Consider the following 23,975-nt stretch of genomic DNA (forward strand, 5'->3'; position numbering starts at 1 on the left):
CCCCAAGCAGTGGCAAAAATCGAGGGGTGGGAAAACACAGCAAACCAACTTCACCCCAAACAAACCAGAGCTCCTTAACGGAGGACTTCAACCTTAAACTTCCGCCTGTAAAACCTTGCGGTCGAAGGAGGCATCCGAAGATGCACTCACATCCACCTTGTAAAACTTTGAGAAGGTGTGGACTGACGACCAGGTCGCCGACTTACACACCTGTAAAACAGACGCTTGATGGCGGAAAGCCCAAGAGGCACCAATTGCCCTGGTTGAATGCGCCGTAACCGGGAAGGGGGCGCACGCCCCTTTAGCACATAGGCCTGAAGCACGACCTGCCTGATCCACCTAGAAATTGTGGCCGACGAGTCCGCCAGACCCTTTTTAGAACCAGTCACCGACACGAACAGTGAATCCGACCTCCGAAACAGAGCCGTAAGCAGACAGGTACACCAGTAGGGCTCGAACCACGTCCATGGAATGCAACGTGGCCTCTTTTGGGTTAGCCGGCCGAGGACACAAGGATGGAAGAAAAATGTCCTCAATGTGAAAGGCCGAAACAACCTTAAGAAGGAAAGACGGCTGCAGCCACCACCTTATCACTGTGGATGACCAAGTAAGGGGCTTTGCAAGACAAGGCCGCCAATTCAGAAAGCAGTCTAACCGATGTAATTGCCACCAGAAAAAACACCTTTTGTTAAAGTCAATAAAGGGATTTCCCCAATGTCCTCAAACGGAGACTGCTGAAGCACTGAGAGAACTAAATTCAAGTCCCATGGGAGGCAGTGGAGGAGGCACAGGAGTGGCCACACGTCGAATCCCCTGCACAAACGTACGCACCAGAGAGTGCGCCGCCAAGGGTCGCTGAAAGAAAACAGCCAAGGCCGAAATCTGCCCCTTAATCGAACTTAAGGCAAGAGCCTGATCCACTCCACGCTGTAAGAACAGCAGAATCTGGGACATCACTTATGTACGGGGGTGCCAATTCATCTCCTCACACAGAGATGTAAGCCTTGCACGTACGATGGTAAATCTTCTGTGAAGTAGATTTCCGCGCCCGCAGCATGGTAGAGATCACCGAGTCCGACAGGCCTCGATCCCTCTGCACCTTTCTTTCAATAGCCACGGCGTTAAAGCCAACGACTGTAAAGCAGGATGAAAGACAGGACCCTGCGACAGAAGATCCTCTCGCAGAGGCAGGCACCAAGGAACGTCTGCCACCAAAACACACCAGATCTGCGTACCAGGGATGGCAAGGCCAATCCGGAGCGATCAGGATTGTTGGCATCTCCTCGGCTTCCACTCTGCGCAGCAGACGAGGAAGAAGCTTCAGAGGAAGTAAGGCGTAGATTAGGCAATAGTGACCCACGGCGCCACCAACGCGTCCACCCACGGGTCTCTTGACATGGCCACGAACCGTGACACCTTCCGATTGAGACGGGACGCCAGAAGATCCAGGTCTGGAGTGCCCCATTTCAGACACAGACTCTGAAACACATCCGGGTGTAGCGACCATTCTCCTTGGTCTAGCGTTTGGCGACTTAGGTATTCCGCCTGCCAGTTCTGTACCCCCGGAATGTACACGGCCGACAGAGCCGGAACGTACTTTACGGTCCACTGGAGGATGTGAGCGACTTCCTGCGCTGCAGCCGAGCTCTGTGTGCCCCCTTGATGATTGACATACGCCACAGCCGTGGCGTTGTCCGACTGGATCCTGACCGGGGGACCCTGCAGTCTCAGAGACCACTTGGAGGCACAGCGAGTCCAGCGCCCCTGGGCTGACTGAACACCCCCCCAGCCAGAGAGACTTGCATCCGTCGTGACCACGGTCCAATGGCACGGTAGAAAGGATTTTCCAGCCCGAAGTACCGGAGATGTCAGCCACCAAGCGACTCACCCGGACTTGGTAATCCAGAGACGAAGGGAGCTTGCCCCAACGTGACAGAATTTCTCTCTGTAACACTCAAGTGTGGAATTGAGCATAAAGAACTGCCTCGAAGGAGGCCACCATCAGACCCAGAACTCGCATGCAAAAGCGAATCGACGACCACTTCTGGGTCGCCAACCGCTGCACCGCCGAGTGCAGTGTCTGTAGTTTCTCCTTGGGAAGGAAAACTCTCGCCTCCGAGGAATCCAGGACCAACCCCAGGTATTCCAGACACTGAATACAAAGAAACACCCGCATGAAGCGCTACACCATAGGAACGGTAAACCACAGTGTTCTGAGTGGTTTAAGAAGTTTCACTAAAACACAAACCCGTGCGGCTGTCAACCACTAAGGAGACATGGGCAAAAAGCAAAAAAAACATACAGCGCACAAGGGTTAAGTGAATATCACTTTATAGTCTGTAAAGTATGGAAAAACATATATGCAATTCTTCATGCATATATGTTTTTCCATACTTTACAGACTATAAAGTGATATTCACTTAACCCTTGTGCGCTGTATGTTTTTGTTCTTTTATTCCAGACACTGAGATGGGACCAACACTGACTTCTGGACATTTAGCAGCCAACCGAATTCCCGGAGGGTCTGGCAGGTGAGACACATCCACCACTGAGCGTGAAGAAGGTCGCCCAGGTATCCTACAGTAGCGATCCCACGCTGCCTCAGCAGGGCCAGAATCGGAGCAAGCACCTTGGTGAAAACCCTTGGCGCCAAAGCCAGGCCGAAATTGAGGGCCACAAATAGAAAGTGGTCCTGCCCGACCGCAAAGCGCATAAATCTCTGGCGCTTTGCGCATATGGGGGATATGCAGGTACGCGTCCTTGATATCCAAGGACGCCAGAAAATCCCCCTGATGGAGAGCCGCCACTACAGACCGAACCGACTCCATCCTGAACTTTTGCACTTTGACAAAACAGATTCCTTTACGTCAGTGGCACGGAGACAAGTGAGGGAAAGATGGCCCCCACAAGGCTCCATACCACTGCAAGGCAGAAGCAAAGTCAAAACGTCACTTCTGCCCAATGCTCTTAAAGAGACTATTGCATTAAACTATAAATTTGAGATCCAAGGTCTTTTTGACTCCAGATCTTACATTAGAGGTCCTGTCATGCTTTTTTTCTATTACAAGGGATGTTTTGATTCCTTGTAATAGGAATAAAAAATAGGTTGTTTTTTTTTAAGGTGTAAAATATGTTTTTTTTTTTTTTAAAACGCTCCCTGTCAAACTTGTGTGCAGAAAGGAAAGCATGATTGAGTAGTGTCCGCATATGAAAACTGTGTTCAAACCACACGTGAGATATCGCTGCGATCAGTAGAGCGAGAGCAATAATTATAGCTCTAGACTTCCTCCAACTCAAAACCTGCAACTCGTAGAATTTTTTAAACGTCGCCTACGGAGATTTAAGGCTAAAAAGTTTGTTGCCTTTCTTGTGAAAAGAAAAAAAAAAAAAAAAAAAAAAGTTTGTTGCCATTGCTCGAGCGCGTGCAATTTTAAAGCGTGACATGTTTGGTATCAGTTTACTTGGCGCAACATTATCTTTCACAATACAAAAAGAATAAATTGGGCTAACTTTACTGCCGTCTTATTTTAAAATTCAAAGGTGTATTTTTTCAATAAAGGTGCACTTGTAAAACTGCTTTGCAAGTATGGTGCGACAAAGTATTGCAATGAGAAATATATATATATTATATATATATATATTCTCTCTATCTCCAGGTAACATGCAATACCATATTCAGCGTGTAATACGTTACTAATGTATCAGTCCTGCACCTGACCCCCACTTATGTGAAGATTTATATTTGACTCTTTGGAGCACAGGACACAATTCATTTATGATATACTAATTGACACTTTGCTGAAGCAATTTATTTGAATGTTTATGTATTATGCGCAAGATTTATTGGGGTGAGTACAGAGATAAATCATTTCTAATTTGTTAGGAAGCATCATTTTGATTGATTTGATTTGAGTTTAAACAGCAGCTGTTATTTTTCATATACATTCATAAGAGTGAAGGGAAAAGTTCCATCACCTTAAAGCGGATGTGCCATGGGAAAAAAATATTAAAAGCCAGCAGCTACAAATACTGCAGCTGCTGACTTTTAATATTAGGACACTTACCTGTCCTGGAGTCCAGCGCCGATCGCAGCAGAGCACGAGCGATCGCTCGTCTCTCTGCTGCTCCCCCCGCCATCCACGCTGAGGGAACCAGGAAGTGAAGCGCTGCGGCTTCACTGCCCGGTTCCCTACGGCGCATGCGCGAGTCGCGCCCGCCGATTGGCTCCCGCTGTGTGCTGGGAGCCGAGTGTTCCCAGCACACAACGGGGGGCGACGGGATGTGACGGAATGCCCGTGAATGCCGGGCCGGAAGTGGGTGCAAATACCTGACATTAGACAGGTATCTGCACCCCCCTCCCCCCTGAAAGGTGTCAAATGTGACACCGGAGGGGGGGAGGGTTCCGATCAGCGGGACTCCACTTTAGGGTGGAGAACCGCTTTAAGCAGGAGGGGAAAAAAAAAAAAAAAAACACACTGGACCCCTGGAGTGGGGTAGGATTATAGGGGGGACATGTCCTCAAAAGCTTTGTCAGTGCTCAACGACCTTAAGATACAAGCCTAGACAGTTTATGACAAACCTGTGTGTGAAATATATTGCAGCATACCAATCATTAGAAGCGGTGGCATCATACATAGGACCACCTTTGACCATTCCTGGCATCAGATGAACTATACTGATATTCCCAACAGAGGTCCAATATTTGGAAATTTTATACATTTGTCAGGGCTGACAAACATCTCTACCATTTAAAATAAGAACGGTGAACTACTTCTAGTATAGACTACAATTTACACAGAACATATGGTAAATTTACTGCGCCAATGTCTTCAGAAAAGTCATAATCAACACAGTGTGTTCTGCGTGGTGCATGAACTTGTCATCCTTAGACACAGCATGGAATCTAAGCACAATATTTTTAAGAGTTTTACCTGGATAACTAGAGGTTTCAACTGGGTGGCTTCAGGTCCCTCGAGGATGCAGCCAAAGGCCATAACTGCAGCATCCCTGTACCGCCAATCTGGGTTCTTAATGTGCTCTTTGATGAATGGCAGTACATGGGGCACAATATCATCCTCACAGCACGTAGCCAGTAGCATAAGACACACACCAGCAGCCTTGCAGGGATTCCAGTCATCGTCGTCATCATTCTCATCCTGAAAGGAAAATAGGATCAGAAGTTAAAATGGACTAATGCTTTAAAAAGTGATAGCTCTGTAAGGCGTAAGAATTTGGCTATAAGCATCTCAAACTTCAGAATGGCATTTTTACTAACCTGTTTTGTCAACGTCTGTGTCAAAATAGGGACCAAGTACTGCAAAGCCCCCTTTGCATAGAATTTGCTTGTATGTTCTGGAGGTCTTCCCTGTTCAGCTGCCTGCAAAGAAAAAGGAAGAACTGCTAAATAGGTTTCATACCCAATACTATGTATTTGTGGTCAGACTGTACAGAAATTTCAGCCAGGCTAGATTTCATTTAGAAAGTCAGGTTGCCGACTTAGGAATAAGACACCCACAGTGTTTGCTCCGACATTCCTCATAGGATAGGGCAGAAGACTTCCAGTAATGACCCTAAAGCACACCAAGGGAGGAAAAAAAAAAAGTCAGTGGCACGGAGGCAAGTGAGGGAAAGATGGCACCCACAAGGCTCCATACCACGGCAAGGCAGAAGCAAAGTCAAAACGCCAGTTCTGCCCAATGCTCTTAAAGCGGTCCTCCACCCTAAAGTGGAGTCCCGCTGATCGGAACCCTCCCCCCCTCCGGTGTCACTTTTGACACCTTTCAGGGGGGAGGGGGGTGCAGACACCTGTCTAAAGACAGGTATTTGCACCCACTTCCGGCCACACGATACGGGCGAAAGACGGGCATTCCGTCACATCCCGTCTGTCGCCCGTTGTGTGCTGGGAACACTCGGCTCCCAGCACACAGCGTGTGAGCCAATCGGCGGGCGCAGCGCGACTCGCGCATGCGCCGTAGGGAACCGGGCAGTGAAGCCGCAGCGCTTCACTTCCTGGTTCCCTCAGCGTGGATGGCGGGGGGAGCAGCAGAGTGACGAGCGATCGCTCGTGCTCTGCTGCGATCGGCGCTGGACTCCAGGACAGGTAAGTGTCCTATTATTAAAAGTCAGCAGCTGCAGTATTTGTAGCTGCTGACTTAATATTTTGTTCCCATGGCACATCCGCTTTAAAGAGACTATTGCATTTAACTGTAAATTTCAGATCCAAGGTCTTTTTGACCCCAGATCTTACATTAGAGAGGTCCTGTCATGCTTTTTTTTCTACTACAAGGGATATTTTGATTCCTTAGAATAGGAATTTATATTCAATATAGAGTCAAATATAAGATACAAGCCTAGACAGTTTATGACAAACCTGTGTGTGAAATATATTGCAGCATACCAATCATTAAATGCGGTGGCAGCATACATAGGACCACCTTTGACCATTCCTGGCATCAGATGAACTATACTGACATTCCCAACAGAGGTCTAATATTTGGAAATGTTATACATTTGGCAGAGCTGACAAACATCTCTTCCATTTAAAATAACAGTGAACTAACTTCTAGTATCGACTACAATTTACACAAAACAGATGGTAAATTTACTGCGCCAATGTCTTCAGAAAAGTCATAATCAACACAGTGTGTTCTGCGTGGTGCATGAACTTGTCATCCTTAGACACAGCATGGAATCTAAAGGGTCCAGTAATCACCCTAAAGCACACCAAGGGAGGGCAAAAATAAAATAAAAAAGTCAGTGGCACGGAGACAAGTGAGGGAAAGATGGCCCTCTCAGTGGCAGACAAGATGAATTGGAAACTAAGTTTACTGCACTGACAAGTCGAGGACTCCTTTCCCAGCTGCTGCCTTTTTACTTCCTGGATTTACTGAGACACCTCCAGTTCTGAAGCCCGGCAGCTCTCATTGGCCCCCTTAGGACTCATCCCCCTCCCAGGCAATCTCAGAGCTGTGCAGGTCAAAAGCCTAGGCATTTTACCAGACAAGAAACAGGAAGTGGGCTGTATAAGGCATTTACTGGCAGAAGATTTAATAGATGAAGTTGAAAAAAAAATTACTGAAGGTCCGCTTTAACAAAACACAATGTTTTTGTCTGATAAAGTAATAATCACTGAAATGTGATGGCAATTAGTAAAAGTAGCAAGGCTCATTGACACTGGTGCGCTAAAATACATTTTTTTTTTACATGGTTTCAATGCTTTTGGTGCATTTTCTGGATTCCTGAATCTAAGGAATGCACTTGTGAAGCTTAGAAGATACAAAACAGTAATGTAACCAGCTTTACCTCAGATGCTTCAATTGCCAAGTCCATTTCCTCATCACAAACATTGGACCAGAACTCAATTCCCTGCAGAGAAACTTCATCAATTTCATTCTTCATTGCCTCCACCGTGATCTGCAGAACAAAAAAGGTGTTACACAACACTCACCTCAGAGTAAAACAGATCCTGGTTATGATCCCATACTCACAGCAAATAGCGCAGGACCCATGTACGTTTCCATATACTGATAGTACAAAGACATGATCTTCACCAGATTTTGTAATGCAGCCACTCGTACCTACAAAAAAGGACACATGAATAAAAATATCCAATGTGGAGCACAGCTACATGGAAGTTAAGGAAGAAAAATAACTCACCCTAGTATCAGGACATTGTGTCGCTTCGCAGACCACTTGCATTATATAGTGTCTTTCAGCCTTGAAAATTAAATGTAACATATTACGTCAAAACACTTCAAGAGTGACTAAAAGTCCTTTGTAAAAATAGGATTACACATACTAAAAATTGTGAAAGAAACAAAATACGGCAGCGTCATTCATCTTGACAAATAAAGCTCACTGTTCAAAATGACAAATTGGCAAGAGAAATGATTGCCATCCATTTTAGAGCAAAAACTACAGATATTTTTACATTCAGGGGACCAGCAACAAAGTATCTAATCAGAGGAGCAGAACCGGTGACCAACTTTGTAACGGCCACAGTAAATGTGTAAATTACAAAAGAGTCCTTTGAGATACCAAGGCAGAACTTTATTAAATCTGCATCAACTGAAAGGTAAATTAGTTGAGGATCACATTAACCTTCAAGGTCCACCCAAATTATATGTAGCAGCTAGGAGGATACAATTTTGGTGCTGTAGCAAGATTCTCAGGGGCCAAGTATCTGATTAACCTACTATTATCCAGATCTACCAATACACTATTGTAATTCCTTGACTTTCATTTCAACTTGGTAGCCCAAATATGTCACTGCCTTACCACAATCTAATACAAGTGCCCTTGCATCTGAAGATGGGTGACCACATTGCCAAGCACCTTTCTTTGTGTAACAGCCAAGTTCGGTGGAACAGGGTTGCAGACTGTTCCTGGGTATCAGGGCCTCTCTGGGCACAGAAAACATGAACAGGTACAAGCAGGGATGTATCTTGGCCTAGGCCTACAAGGCCTAGGCCAGCACTTTGCGGGGGGCGGCACGGTCACCAAATCCACCCCCCGCACGAAAAAATTTCATACCAGAGCCTCTGGTATGACATGCACCCGTTCTGGCCAATCACCGGCCGTTTGATGCGGGCCTCAGTCGCTCCCTCCCCCTGGCCAAGTACGCCCCATGTATGTTGCTAGTGCAAGTGACACGCTACAGGCCGCCGCGCAGGGGGCAAAATTTATGAGGGAGCCGGAAGATGGCTGCGGGAGCCGATTAAATAAAATAACGGATCGGGGGTCTTTTATTTCGTGCAGGGGGCGGCTTTGGTGCCCGTGCTGCCACCCGCAAAGAGCTCGGCCGGCCCTGAAGTGTCTGCAGGACACATGGCAGCGGCCGGGGCGGATGAGATGGAAGCCAGGCTGTATATAGGTTTGGGCTTGGAGCGATTTTCCCGCCCTCTTCCTCCTGGACCGTCTGGATCTTTTGTAAGTATGGAGTGAATGGTGCGTGAGTGTGCTAATGTATAGAGAGGAAGAGGCGGAGCTCTAACAGGAAAAGGTGGAGCCTAAAATGGAAGGGGTGTGGTTTACAGATAGGCCGTGTCTTAAACAGGAAGGGGTGGGTCATATTTAAATTAGGGGGCGCATGAGTTTAGTCAGGACTAGGGCAGCACAAAACCTAAATACACCTCTGGGTACAAGAAAGGACCTTGTGTTACCCGATTTGCAGGGCAAGATATAGTGATTTGCAGGGCAAGATATAGTAGATTAGTAAACATCTCCCATCTTTAACTGTAGGCTAAAAAGCAGATTAGCCATTCCAGAATAAAGATATTTCAAGTTATATTCTACCATCATAAGCATGAAATTTCAAGCTCCAACTAAAGTGCTGACAAAGAGCAGTCAGTGAGGAAATTACAAACATACAGCAGAGTTTGGCCAATTTAAATCCATCAGACTGTTTCAGTGCACAGAACAATAGCCAGTCCAAGCATTACAACCATCTGCTGCAAGCTCAGCAATTCCACAAATTCTTTATAGCACATCTATAGCTCTGAACTGCCCCAGCATTAAAGTTACTGTAGAAGAAGAAGACTGATGCTGCAGGTAAAAGACTTCTGTTCTCACCTCTTTGTCAAAGTTAGATTTTGTGAACTCCAGAGAGTTGAGCAGAGCGTTTGTTGCTGCTAGTCTGACATTGTTACTTGGCTCCTCTTTTCTCATACCCTGGATGATGGCAGTCAATATTTCATTTGATTTATGCTGCAGTTGCTCTGGATCCTAAAACAAAAAGGAAAATTAATAAATGTATTAGCTCAAGCAGTAGAAAGCATCAGAATGGAATGTAGAATAAAGAGGATGTGAACTTGGGTCATTGCAGTGAAAAGCTACCAGCTAGTAGGAAAAACTAGCTGGAACTAATGCAAGCAAGAGACATTTCCTGCCCCCAAAGATCAAACCCCAAGGTCTGTACTAAAATGTAACTATTTTTTTTTTAAACAAACATGTTATACTTACCTCCACTGTGAAGTTTGTTTCGCACACAGTGGCCCCGATCCTGGTCTTCTGGGGTCGCAGCTCCTCCCCGCAACTACACACAGACATGTGAGCGAGCTTGCATGGTGTGTAGCTGTTGGATGCGCTCCCGTGATACAGAGGCTGCCATAGCCGCTGCATCACTCGACCCTGCCCCCCCCCCTCTGCGTCATTGGATGCGATTGACAGCAGCGCCAGCCAATGGCTGCGCTGCTTTCAATCCAACCACTTCAGCCAATCAATGGCCGGGCTTCGACTCGAGGATGACTGGGGCGAGCGCGGGACTTTCGAAGGGTCAGGTAAGTAAAACGGGGGCGGCATCATCTGATGTTTTTTCACCATGCATAGAATGCATTAAGGTGAATTTTTTTTTACCTCAACAACCCCTTTAACCACTAGCTGGTAGCTTTTCACTGCAATGACCCAAGTTCACATCCTCACTATATACACATCTTGTTTTTAAAGATGGATATCTCGGTAACCGCAGCAGCTGCTGCCACAACCGAGATATCCATCTTTTCCTTGAGCGGTCCTGTAAACGAATACGGTGGTCTCGGCAGCGGATTCGTCGGTAGCGGCAGAAGCGATCGGGTCCTGTCCCCTGCTCGGCTGGGATACGAGTGAGGGCAAGATGGCCCCCATTGTTGTCTTATTTAATTCAGAAAAGATAATTTTTTCCCAAAAAAAAGTGCGCTTGTAAGACCGCTGCACAAATACGGTGTGACAAAAGTATTGCAATAACCGCCATTTTATTCTCTAGGGTGTTAGAAAAAAAAAATTATATGTTTGGGGGGTTGAAGTAATTTTCTTGCAAAAAAAACTGTTTTAGTCTTATAAATGCCAAATCTGAAAAACGGCCAAGGTCCTTAAGGAGAGATAGAGATACACACACACACACACACACACACACACACACACACACACACACACACACACTTATTCCTCACAGGTTCCCCTGCTTTATGCAACTGGTCCCCTGAAGCCCCCAGCTGCAGCTCTGATGTCTTCCTGGACAATGTAGGCCCAAAACACCTGCATTGTACAGAAGGAAGCCAAGAACCCATCCACATTACAGAAAGTCTGACAGTGGAGGAGAGAATGCTGGATGCAGAGGAAGTAACCGCCCACTATCACCACCACCATCCCCTTGCAATTGGCAATTAAAAAAAAAAAAAAAAATCACAAGGGTACGTTTATTTTCCCTGGAGTTCAGCTTTAATATTTACCGATCTGGAACAAGTATGCAGATCAGTGTTTGTTTTAAGTCAGAACCATGTATCTGCATACATGTCTCGACCACCCACTCTCAGCCCATATCTTAGTGATGGCAAACCTTGGCACCTCAGATATTTTGGAACTACATTTCGCATGATGATCAAATACACTGCAGAGTGCATGAGCATCATGGGAAATGTAGTTCCAAAACATCTGGGGTGCCAAGGTTCACCATCACTGCCATATCTAATGCGCACTACATTTTCCAACACTCCTAGCATACATAGGTTTCTCACTTTCCCATTTCTGTATAACAAAACCCCATGTAGTACCTAATGGGAACACAAACTCCCCCACATTCATGATCTTTTCGCTTCGAACACCTTTAGTAGGGATTAAAGTGGTTGTAAACCTAAACACCCTTTATGCTACAGGTAAGCCTATAATAAGGCTTACCGGTAGCTACCCTGGATATCTCCTAAACGGTTTAGGAGATATCCCCTGTATTTGCACTGAAGCAATGGCACTTATGCGCCATTGCTGGCGGGTACTGCGCGCATGCGCAGGAGTGACATTGGCCAGTCACAGCGCCACGATACCCAGAACGGGACATTTAGCTAGCCGGTGCTGTGTAGGGGCACCACAATGGGGGCTTCGATCCCAGGTGGGTATTACATAATGAGTTAGTATGCTAGGCATACTAGCTCATTATGCCTTTGTCTTGCAGGTGTTAGTTCCCCCTGCCTATAAAAGTTGTTAAGGCCAGCATGGCCCATATGATTACTTACCAGTACCAGAGATCTTCAGTTTTTCCAGCCAAGTCCTACACTTTCCTTTTATGGCCGTAAAGTAACCATGTCATGTGGTAAAATCATTCATTAAGCACCTTTCATTTTACTCCATGAACACAAGGAGTTCTGATTGGCCAAGAAGAAGCAGGCAATCAACATCACAGGCCTCACCTTAGCCAGAGAACACTGCATATTTATTAAAAAATGCAAGTTGCTTCTTGAATGGCTCATTTACCACATGACCGAGACCATCTTCCCAGCTACAGAAAACACAGCACAAGCTGGTGCACTGAATTACAGGATCCACAGTGGCCAGACTGTTGTGGTATAATCCGTAAACATTTGGAGCACGCTGGCCCAAACTAAAGTTTTTATAGCAAAGGAAACAGTTATTCTGCAATTAAACATGTGCAATGCAGCTACAGCCCTACACCCACTGCAGAACACAGGTCCTATCAGTGTCCACTTGAATAGAAGTCAGTCACCCAGATCACCATTTGAATTGTAAAGCTACAATCTCAGTCATCTGATGAAATTGGGAGTCTCCTCATTAAAAGGGGACCAGGAAGTATTTTCTGTGACCCCCCAAGAATCCTGAGAAGAGAATTTCTCACAGTTGAAATACCATAAGAATTAGATTCACTTAGGATTTATTTTACTGCCAATTTGGCTTTAACCCAACAATAATTTTAATCCTATATAGTACATCTTTAATTCCATAAAGGAAAAAAAAAACACAAAAAAAAAAACTTAAAAGTGTGCAAAATATGCCATCAGGATATAGCACATCCCCTCATGATACCCCCCTACCAAAATAAAAGCAATACACTTACAATGTCCTGGCAAATATATCCAATCGCTTCCAGCGTAGATTCCTTCATGTGCTCTGTACTGTTTAGGTCGGTCACGTTCGCAACAAGCTGTGGTATTAGTTGAGGCCATTGGTTGACTGGTATTTCCGCACATGCTATCCCCGCCACGCACTGTGACGCTGAACTGGGCCTGTAGCTTTCTGTTCCCAGTGTACGCAAAACCTGTAGAGCAGATACATGTCACTTAAGAGCCATTAATCAATCATTTATATTGTTTTGTTTAATTGGTCTACTCAGAACTTACCAAAGCTTTTATCTCACTCCGGACATTGGAATCAATTGCCAGCCACCGCTGTTGGTACTGTGTCTTCAAATCTGAGTCTTTTGAGGTCAAAGAGTTCTTAATCTGTAAACCGGACGCAACTCTAGCAACCTGGCTGTTTGCAGGATTGGCCAGCACTTTTGAGAGCTCCAACAGGAAAGTTGCCTGGAAAGAAAGAAGTGTTAATGTGGTGCAGACTGAATAGTAGTTAAATTATAAATAAAATACCTATTCTTTCATAGCTACACAACCTTCTTTGTGTTTGAGGCCTTATAAAACAAAGATGCTTTAATGGATACAGCATTTTAACAGTCATAAGGCACTGAAGCTGACCAAAACCATTTTATCACTGGGAGGTTCAGTATGGCACTTTTTGGTAGGCTAACCAATAGTCTGCACATTGAGCAATTTCAAGAAAAATATTTCCAAAATGCTAGTTAGCACAGCCATTTTTTTTATAATTTTCAAAAAAACACCCCACCACAGGCCCCCTGCAGGTTTAAGTCATAATGTGCTAATATGCACCACATGCTAGCACATTACGACAAGCACAATCCAGCACAGTTCTGTCTCTCCGGTGCTTCTAGCTTCACTCAATCTTTCTGGGCTCACGGGCTCTGACTGTGAATGGCTGAGGCCGCGATGACGTTATCCTGTGCAAGCATACATGTACTGGTAACGTCATCAGTTGTATTACATATAAATCTCCTAAACCGTGGAAGTTCAGGAGATATGCACTGTGCCTACAGGTAAGCCTCATTAGTTCTGGATCAGGAAGGGAAGCGTTTGAACCCACAAGGTTTTAACTGCTACTTGTGTCCTTGCTTGGTAGGAATAACCCATGTGTGACACAAAAACATTAAAGATCACTGTCAATGCAACTGAAAGTGAAGTGAAATCAAAAAATGTATGTTGTCACCGGACACGGTGAGGGCAAGTCTACCAATGACTCAAGTCTACAATGAGTCAACTGTCCAAGAGGAAATTCTCACTTTCTCCCATTACTTCCTGTTGTATCTTCACAAACAGATGGAAAGGGGGACAAGCAACAAAAGACTTGCGGGTTTTAACCCACCTCCACCCAAAATTTAGTAAAGTGCTAACTATGCCTACAGGACCGTGTCCGCTCAAGGGTTGACCCAGCTTTTAACCTTGAAATGCTCAGCACCTTATGGTTAACTGATGGCAGAAGAGATCTAAAAGCAAACGTTCCCTGATCTGCTCCCAATCCTGTTAATTGTGGTCCCGGGAACCTCAATATCTTTACAGTACTGTAAAAATGGCCAGGCGTCTTTGCAGCAGCCCGGTCACTTTGACCAGAAGCCAGCTTAAGAAAAACAGATGTGAGCGTGTTTAATCCCAGAGACCTAGGGAACAGAACAAAAAAAATTAAAATTTGACATCCAGCCAAAAGACTGGGCCCCAAAAAAGCCAGATCATACTTTAAGCCTAGGTTCACACTGCTGCGAATTCAAAATCGCGGTAAAATGCATGATTTTACCGCGATTTCGCGGCTGCGATTTTGCCGCGATTTCGGCCGCAATTTAATGTAAATTGCAGCCCGAAATCGCAAAAAGTAGTACAGGAACTACTTTTTGAAATCGCAGATGCGGCGTCGCACTGATTAGGACAGTGCCATTGCCGACAATTGCCGCCGATTTGAGATGCGATTTGACATGTCAAATCGCATCTCAAATCGTTCCAAATCGTACCCAGTGTGAACCAGGGCTAAAGCGGAGCTTTATACATAACCGAGTGCCTGTTGCTAGGCAGATTGTCCTAATCTGACACTTCCTGATCCGCGGTCCGTCTTGATTCTTCTGTTCCTCAGCTGTCTCCTGTGGAATGGTGGAGCGGTGTCTTCTGGGACATTGTGTGTGTCCCAGGAGACATCATCCATTCACGTTGCGCGGCTCACGCACGCGCAGTAGGAATCAGGCGGTGAAGCCGCAAGGCTTCACTTCCTGATTCCCTCACCGAGGATGGCGGCAGGGCAGCCGAGAACCGAGCGTTTGCTCTGCTTCGGCTACCGTCATTGCGGGCACCCTGGACAAGTCCCCTTAGTAAGTCAGCAGCTACAGTGTTAGTAACTGCGGACTCTTTTTTTTTTTTTAAACCGGACCTCCGCTTTAAGTGTCCTCATGAGTCTACAGCCATTTCACAGGAACAGCTTGGTTGGAGTGATGACACTCCACTGGCACCAACGTCCTGGGTGGTGTTGTGAGTCTCCAAGCTGAACCAAACCATCCATTTCTATTACAGAAATATGTGATCACTAAATATACTGTTCAATATATTGGGTTGACTTGCAGCCTTTATCTCAATGACAGGAATGCAGTCCCATGTGGGGAATCATCACCCCCCAGCCTAAGCAATTGTAGATGTGCATTACAGGATGGCTGTCAGTCAGTTAAGTGCCATCCTATGCTGACCAATCAAAATGGCCGAAGACCGGCACCCAGAAATTGGGTAGAAGATGCCATCAGACAAGGGACCTCACAGGCGTTTCTGTTGAAGTTCAAGGGGGTAGGTCTGACTTTAGTTCTGCTTGAACCTCTTTATAACTGCCCAACACATTTGCAGTGATAAAAGGGCAGCCTTTTAAACACCCACATAGGCGCTGCTGGGTGGCTGGTTATGTGCCAAGTGCGCTCACAGCACAAAGACAGCTTTGGGTCTGAAATAAAGATTGGCAGCAGGTAGGTCCGGCTTCTGATCATGTGACCGCTGATCCCTCCAACCCCTGGGCATTAAGAACTAGTAAAGCCCTGGTGCCCAACAAGTAGCCTGCCAACAATGTGCAGCCCCATGGGCTTTGCTAACCCTCAAGCACTGGCAGACCCTAACATGTCAGACACCAGGGAGAAAGGAAAACAAACTACAGCAGCTTTGGTTTCTTCCTTTACAGGAGGTGCAGCAGTTTTATCTGCTCTTTACATTAACCCTTACATTGCTCAGCTCCTATGTGCAGCCAACCAGGGACGTAGTGATCTGCATTAGTGTAGCGATATCTCCTGGGCCACCACTCCCCTATGGAATGCCAGTTTCTTCTGCAGCTGTGCCAGGGATAAAAAGGAGATGCTGCACCAAGTAAACTGCACACTGACAGGTCTGGTTTATTCTGCCACTGCTCCATTCACCAAACAGAAGGAAAAAGCTGTATTATGTGAAGAAGTGTTCAACAGCCAGAAATGTTTTTATGGACAGCAAGCCTTATAGGAGTTGTAAAGATACAATTTTTTTCCTAAATAACTTCCTTTACCTTAGTGCAGTCCTCCTTCACTTACCTCATCCTTCCATTTTGCTTTAAATTGTCCTTATTTCTTCTGAGAAATCCTCACTTCCTGTTCTGTCTGTCACTCCACACAGTAATGCGAGGCTCTCCCTGGTGTGGAGTGCTTGTCCCCTCCCTTGGACTACAGGAGAGTCAGGACGCTCTCCAAGTTGCAGATAGAGTAAGGAGCTGTGTTAGCGGGCGTCCTAACTCTCCGGTAGTCCAAGGGAGGGGGCAAGCACGACACTCCACACCAGGGAGAAAGCCTTGCATTACTGTGTTTAGTTACAGACAGAAGAACAGGAAGTGAGGATTTCTCAGAAGAAATAAGGACATTTAAAAGCAAAATCGAAGGATGAGGTAAGTGAAGGAGGACTGCACAACCTCTAAAACAGACCTCCCCTAAAATGTCTGGAAACCAGCACAATATAATAATGCCATGTGAAAGAGTATTTAAGCAGTTTTCTCAGAGGACTGACTGAAGATGGAAGCACCTGGAGTGGAGACAGTGTGCCATTAGAGGGCTCCACTTGACAGGCAACTCTGCTAGAACATTCTAGTTTGCAGAACATAATCGCACAATATGGAACATTGTAGTGGGCCTATTGTTAGCAGTTTACTACCACTTTACAAAGCCATTGTGCAGCACTTGTGACCCTCCCCCATTGACCACGTGTGGAAGCTAGACAGGTTACATGTTCCACCCTAAAGACAGGTGGAACATGATCCAAAAGGCAAACTTGAAGAGGAACTGCAGTCTGCTCTCATAAATGTGTAATAATTTTTTTGCCATTCTGAAGCTTCCCTCCAACCACTTTGCATATTATTTTATACTGCGATTCTGGACTTGCCAAATATGCTGCAGAAATCTCCCTCCACCGAGTATGGCTGCATCAATTTTAACTGGTCAGCTGAAGCTGCTGCCTGTTCACTTCCTGGATTTACAGACCGCTCTCATTGGCCCCCTTATGACTCACCCCGCCCCCGGCATACTTTTAGGAGAGTGAGCTGAACATTATGTCACAAGCCTAGGCTAATGACCAGACAAGAAAAGGAAGTGGGCTGTATAAGGTATTTACTGGCAGAAAATAAAGGTTTTACTATCCAAAGTTAAAGGGCAGAGATGGAAAGATTGAAAAATTACAGATATTCCACTTTAACCAATAAAAGGCTCCAATTGGCCGATAATAAAATTGTGAGTCACCCACCTTGGCCAATCAGAGAAAGCCTTGGATTCATTGAATACAAGGCTTGTCCTGAATGGTGGAGCAGCACTCCCTTGGGTCAAATTCATACTAGAACAGACAGCTGCCAGAGTGCTTTACCTCTCCGGCAGCTGTATATTCCCAACTGCGATAGAGGGCAGCATGGTGCGAGATTCAGCACATCACACACAGCCCATCCCCCCCTTAGATTTTGGGAAGTGTACAAAAGTACACAGCATTCACAGCACTGTACAGCAATGTGATGCTCTGTGCAGCGATTAAAACAGTAAGCTGCATTTCAACAGCTCCACGTTACAGTGTGGATGGGACACAAACAATGGTTTTCTGCGTTTCCTGGCAGTGATGCGTTTTACAATCCAGTAAAACACCCATCACTACACTGAGTGAATTCACTCACATACAGCAGCTGGCAAGAAGTTGCCCTTACTGCTGCCAGAACACAGCGCTGTATACTGTATGTAGTACTACAATTCATTACATTGATTCAATCGTTTCAAAAAAGTTAATCCCAGTATTCCAGGAATGGAACGGTCACATTTGCTTGTGTCCTCTGCCAAACCATAAAACGGCTGATGTCAACTGATCACACGAGCAGCACCATGGTAGTTGCAGATTAAACAGAAGCAGATTCCTTGGCTGTAAAGGATAGGAGATCCCAATGAGGCATTTTTCAGGCACTAAAGGGCTAAAAGTAGCGCATGTAAAACACCTCCCCTGCAGCTCCAATGTGAAAGCCAGAGGGAAAATTACAATTGCAGTTCGGGAGTTAACCACAAGGGGGCGCTGAAGGTTATGTATGACCTCATCTGTGTTTCTAACTGTAGGTGTGAAATCATTGATTGTGGGAACACACGATCGATAATGGCGCCACAGTGAAGAACGGGGAAGCTGTTTTTACACACAGCTCTCCCCGTTCTTCAGCTCCGGGGACCGATCTCGAGACACCAGCGGCGATCGGGTGTGCGGGTCCCGCGGTCACGGAGCTTCGGACCGGGGCGCGGGAGCCCGCCCATGGCTGGGCACTTAAAGAAAACGTACCTGTACGTGCTTGTGCCCAGCCGTGCCATTCTGCCGACGTATATGTGCAGGAAGTGTCCTTAAGTGGTTAATGTGCTTGTTACTTAAAAGTATTTTCATTCTGTCTTAGATAATTGCAGCAATCCATCTTTATTTAACATTTCAGCACAGTATATTTTCTGTACATTTTACCCCTACCCATTCTCAAAAAGAAAAAAAAAAAAAAAAAAAGGGGGAAAAAAAACCTAACAGTACACAGGTTTTTAAAGTAATTTATTAAGGCTCTTCAGATTTCTCCCTCCAGCGAGGTCTGCATCATCTGGTTCTTCACCTCCCCAGTTCTTCTGCTCTCTGCAGTCATCTGCTGGGTCTCCTCCCTCCAATGTGGTCTTGACGTGCTCTCTCCCGGTGTAACGCTGGGTATGCCGTGTGCCAATACTTATAGCCATGGGGCGGAACCACCCGGTGACATAATTTGGAGCCCATACCCCCTTGTGACATCACTGCCCGATGCATGATGGGACGGCGACAACGGATGGCCCCACCTCATGGCTATATAAAAAAGTATTGGCATATGGTTGACCCAGCATTACACCGGGAAAGCACGTCAAGACAACATCGGAATAAGAACAGAGGAAAATGAAGAATCGGGAGGAGGGAGAAGAACTCAGGAGACATCGGAATAAGAACAGAGGAAAATGGAGAAGAATCGGGAGGAGGGAGAAGAATTTAGGAGACTCCAGAGCTGCTTTAATTACCTGTGTACTGTTTATTTCTTGACACTTTTTTGGGGTAAATGGGTACAATGTACCCCATACTCATTTACATAGGGCAAGGGGGCCAGAATCTGGAGGCCCCATTGCTAAAAGGGGATTTGAGATGCCGTTAAGCCCCCCCGCAGACCACCGGTCAGGGTTGTCGGGAATAGGCCCATGCTGAGGGCATGTGGTCTGGCTGGTATGGTCCAGGAGGGAAGGGGGGCGTGCTCACTCATCCGCCCCTCTGCGACCGAATTAAAAGGAATTGATTGGGGACCCCCAGAATCAAGTGTCCCCCATTAGATTTCCCTCCATTAGTTTTCTGGGGACAAACCAATATTGGGTTCTTTTACTTTCAATGATAAAAGGTAAAAAAAAGGACAAATAAAGGGTGTATCTCCCCAACAGATAGCAATAAAAACTGACAGGTGTTCTAATCATTCCCAACTATCCAAAACTAAAAAGAAAATGTTGCCTTTAATTATCCTTTAATCAAATCCTGTGACAAGGGTGCAGGGCTCAGGAACATCCCCACAAGTGTGCCTCAAGACAGCGCTTCCTATGGCAGACCACCAAGAAGAGGAGGAGCACTGGCATAGAGGGCGTGAGAAGGCATGGTAACCCCATAGGAGGGAGACGACCTGGGTACACAGGGGGGTATGGTGCCCCCATAGGAGAGAGGGAGACGATCTGGGCACAGGGGGGGGGCGTATGGTGACCCCATAGGAGGGAGGCAGACGATCTGGGCACAGAGTGGGGGGGCGCGTATGGTGACCCCATAGGAGGCAGACGATCAGGGCACAGGGGGGGGGCGTATGGTGACCCCATAGGAGGGAGGCAGACTATCTGGGCACAGAGGGGCGTATCGTGGCCCCATAGGAGAGAGGGAGACGATCTGGGCAGAGGGGCATATGGTGGCCCCATAGGAGAGAGGGAGACGATCTGGGCACAGAAGGCCGTATGGTGGCCCCATAGGAGAGAGGGAGGTATGGTGGCCCCCATAAAAGGGGAGACGATCTGGGTACAGAGGGGGGTACGGTGGCCCCATAGGAGAGAGGGAGATGATCTGGGTACAGAGGGGGGGGGGGTATGGTGCCCCCATAAAAGGGGAGACGATCTGGGTACAGAGGGGGGTACGGTGGCCCCATAGGAGAGAGGGAGATGATCTGGGTACAGAGGGGGGGGGGGTATGGTGCCCCCATAAAAGGGGAGACGATCTGGGTACAGAGGGGGGTACGGTGGCCCCATAGGAGAGAGGGAGATGATCTGGGTACAGAGGGGGGGGGGTATGGTGCCCCCATAAAAGGGGAGACGATCTGGGTACAGAGGGGGGGGGGGTATGGTGACCCCCATAAAAGGGGAGACGATCTGGGTACAGAGGGGGGGGGGGGTATGGTGACCCCCATAAAAGGGGAGACGATCTGGGTACAGAGGGGGGGGGGGTATGGTGACCCCCAAAGGAGGGAGACAATCTGGGTACAGAGGGGGGGGGGTATGGTGACCCCCAAAGGAGGGAGACAATCTGGGTACAGAGGGGGGGGGTATGGTGACCCCCAAAGGAGGGAGACAATCTGGGTACAGAGGGGGGTATGGTGACCCCCAAAGGAGGGAGACAATCTGGGTACAGAGGGGGGTATGGTGACCCCCAAAGGAGGGAGACAATCTGGGTACAGAGGGGGGTATGGTGACCCCCAAAGGAGGGAGACAATCTGGGTACAGAGGGGGGTATGGTGACCCCCAAAGGAGGGAGACAATCTGGGTACAGAGGGGGGTATGGTGACCCCCAAAGGAGGGAGACAATCTGGGTACAGAGGGGGGTATGGTGACCCCCAAAGGAGGGAGACAATCTGGGTACAGAGGGGGGTATGGTGACCCCCAAAGGAGGGAGACAATCTGGGTACAGAGGGGGGTATGGTGACCCCCAAAGGAGGGAGACAATCTGGGTACAGAGGGGGGTATGGTGACCCCCAAAGGAGGGAGACAATCTGGGTACAGAGGGGGGTATGGTGACCCCCAAAGGAGGGAGACAATCTGGGTACAGAGGGGGGTATGGTGACCCCCAAAGGAGGGAGACAATCTGGGTACAGAGGGGGGTATGGTGACCCCCAAAGGAGGGAGACAATCTGGGTACAGAGGGGGGTATGGTGACCCCCAAAGGAGGGAGACAATCTGGGTACAGAGGGGGGTATGGTGACCCCCAAAGGAGGGAGACAATCTGGGTACAGAGGGGGGTATGGTGACCCCCAAAGGAGGGAGACAATCTGGGTACAGAGGGGGGTATGGTGACCCCCAAAGGAGGGAGACAATCTGGGTACAGAGGGGGGTATGGTGACCCCCAAAGGAGGGAGACAATCTGGGTACAGAGGGGGGTATGGTGACCCCCAAAGGAGGGAGACAATCTGGGTACAGAGGGGGGTATGGTGACCCCCAAAGGAGGGAGACAATCTGGGTACAGAGGGGGGTATGGTGACCCCCAAAGGAGGGAGACAATCTGGGTACAGAGGGGGGTATGGTGACCCCCAAAGGAGGGAGACAATCTGGGTACAGAGGGGGGTATGGTGACCACCATAGGAGGGAGACGATCTGGGCACAGAGGGGCGTATGGTGGCCCCCATAGGAGGGAGACGATCTGGGTACAGAGGGGCGTATGGTGGCCCCCATAGGAGGGAGACGATCTGGGTACAGAGGGGCGTATGGTGGCCCCCATAGGAGGGAGACGATCTGGGTACAGAGGGGCGTATGGTGGCCCCCATAGGGGTGTATGGTGGCCCCCAAAGGAGGGAGGCCATCTGGGCACAGAGGGGCTTATGGAGGAAGGCAGATGATCAGTAGATGTCAACAATCACCCCCGCCCCCCATATGTCCCAGACTGGGTGCAGCTCCCACATGGGTCCGCTTTTCCCGGCACTCAGATATAGGCCGCAACTCAACCCAACACGAGCAGCCACCGCCCCGCCTCCTTCACCGCTCCCTGAGCCGCGCCTTCCCATTGGTCGGCCACTACCCGGCTCAAAGTCAACTCTCTCTCTTATTGGTTGAGCGCGCATGGCGGGCAGGTTAGGCTGCGAGTGTATTGGCGGTTTGCGGAGGCCTGAACTCGGCCCGCTCCAGGAAACCATGACCGGCAAATCCCAGCCCGCCAGCCTGACATCACACTGCTAATCCCAGGCCACACCGCCGGGCTCCCCTTACATAGTCCCCTCGTACCTTACACAATCCCCCCCGCTCCTCACCTGGTTCTCGATAGCCGCCTGCTCCAGGAACTTCTGTGCCGCTTCCAACTCATTGCGGTCTGTAGAAGAGAGAACACGTCAGACCGCGCCGGTCACCACAACTCTCCCCCTGTCCGTGCAGGGACAGACGGCTTCTCATGTCACCCACCCCCTCCCCCACACACACAGCGCTACCTCACCTGGAGACACGGTCTTCTCGAGGATAGTGATGAGCTCCATGCTGGCAGTGCTCGGGCGGTGCCGGGCGGGCTGCCGGAGGGAGCGTGGCGCGGAAGGATCTGAGCGCTCAGTGCAAGAGGGGGAGGGGCTTCGCCGCGCACTGATATCAGCCCGACCTCTCTCAACGCACACAGCGCTGATTGGTCGGCGAGCACGCTGCGGCGCCAGTCACGGCGGCGAAGGATTGTGGGAGGGGACGGGCGGATGAGGCAGTGGGCGTCACCCCAATGGGGTCATACAGCATGTGCTGTGAGGAGAGATAAAAAGGCGGCTGGGGGAGGGGAGTCTCCTCACAGTCACAGACCGGGAAATGTCTCCTGTGTGATAGAAAAAAAAATGTCATAATGAAGAGTTGTTAATAAATTCTATACATATTTGTTATATAGACATTTTAAATGAAGATTTGATGTAGTATTGTGGTGCTTGGGCCCAGTCATGCCCATGTGTTATAAAACACATGTGTTCTCTTGATAGCGCATGTCATTCACACCTACGCCTCATGTTTTCCAAAGCAAAGGGCAGGTCTTTCACATAAACGGGCCGCCAAACGCACAACAAACACGCCAAAGTATCTCCTGCGCCTTTTTTTGGCAGCAAACCTCACACCTTGTGGCGTTTTAATGCTACATGCATAAGGAAATAATGGCGCCACAAACATGAACGTTTCCGGGGACACGAAAAGAAACACACATATTTGTACCCGCGCTCGCAAAACGCCAAGGTGTAAATGCAACCGGAGGCTAGGTTCATACTATAGCGGGTCTGCTACACTGCGACAAATAGGGGTGCCACCTCATCTCTTTAGAACCAAACACATGAGAAGGGAACCCTGGCGGCAACCCTCAGGCAAAATGCGTTGTGCTTCAGCAGAAGTGTGGGGGCATTCATTCTAAATAGCACCCCTTGTGTTAGAAAACAGCGCATTTTCAGGGGCGCAAAACCTCATACATTTGTAAGTAAAAGTGTCAGGGACATTTTCGCTGTGTTTCCCACAGGTAAATCAGCTCGTTCCATTGAATGGGCTACCGTGCCTGCACAAATGCACACATGGGGTCCACCACAGTGTCACCCTAGCCCAGTAATGGCGAACCTTGGCACTCCAGATGTTTTGGAACTACATTCCCCATGAT

At 47.9% G+C, this 23,975-nt stretch overlaps 1 protein-coding gene across 1 annotated transcript in view; it reads right to left on the reverse strand.

Moving 5' to 3' along the window:
- KPNB1 (karyopherin subunit beta 1) overlaps nt 1-22,910 on the reverse strand; it is a 39,322-nt gene extending 16,412 nt beyond the window's left edge. The window contains exons 1-10 of the mRNA XM_040330042.1: nt 22,806-22,910; nt 22,627-22,685; nt 13,101-13,283; nt 12,818-13,018; nt 9,571-9,723; nt 7,657-7,716; nt 7,488-7,577; nt 7,303-7,413; nt 5,276-5,377; nt 4,932-5,156 (exon numbers count right to left, since the gene is read on the reverse strand). Coding sequence (XP_040185976.1) covers nt 4,932-5,156; nt 5,276-5,377; nt 7,303-7,413; nt 7,488-7,577; nt 7,657-7,716; nt 9,571-9,723; nt 12,818-13,018; nt 13,101-13,283; nt 22,627-22,685; nt 22,806-22,845 — 1,224 coding nt within the window. The 5' untranslated portion in view covers nt 22,846-22,910. The remainder of the gene's footprint in view (nt 1-4,931; nt 5,157-5,275; nt 5,378-7,302; nt 7,414-7,487; nt 7,578-7,656; nt 7,717-9,570; nt 9,724-12,817; nt 13,019-13,100; nt 13,284-22,626; nt 22,686-22,805) is intronic.
- Between the last annotated feature and the right edge of the window lie 1,065 nt (nt 22,911-23,975).

Source organism: Rana temporaria, chromosome 12, assembly GCF_905171775.1.
Source record: "Rana temporaria chromosome 12, aRanTem1.1, whole genome shotgun sequence".
NCBI classification, from domain to species: domain Eukaryota; kingdom Metazoa; phylum Chordata; class Amphibia; order Anura; family Ranidae; genus Rana; species Rana temporaria.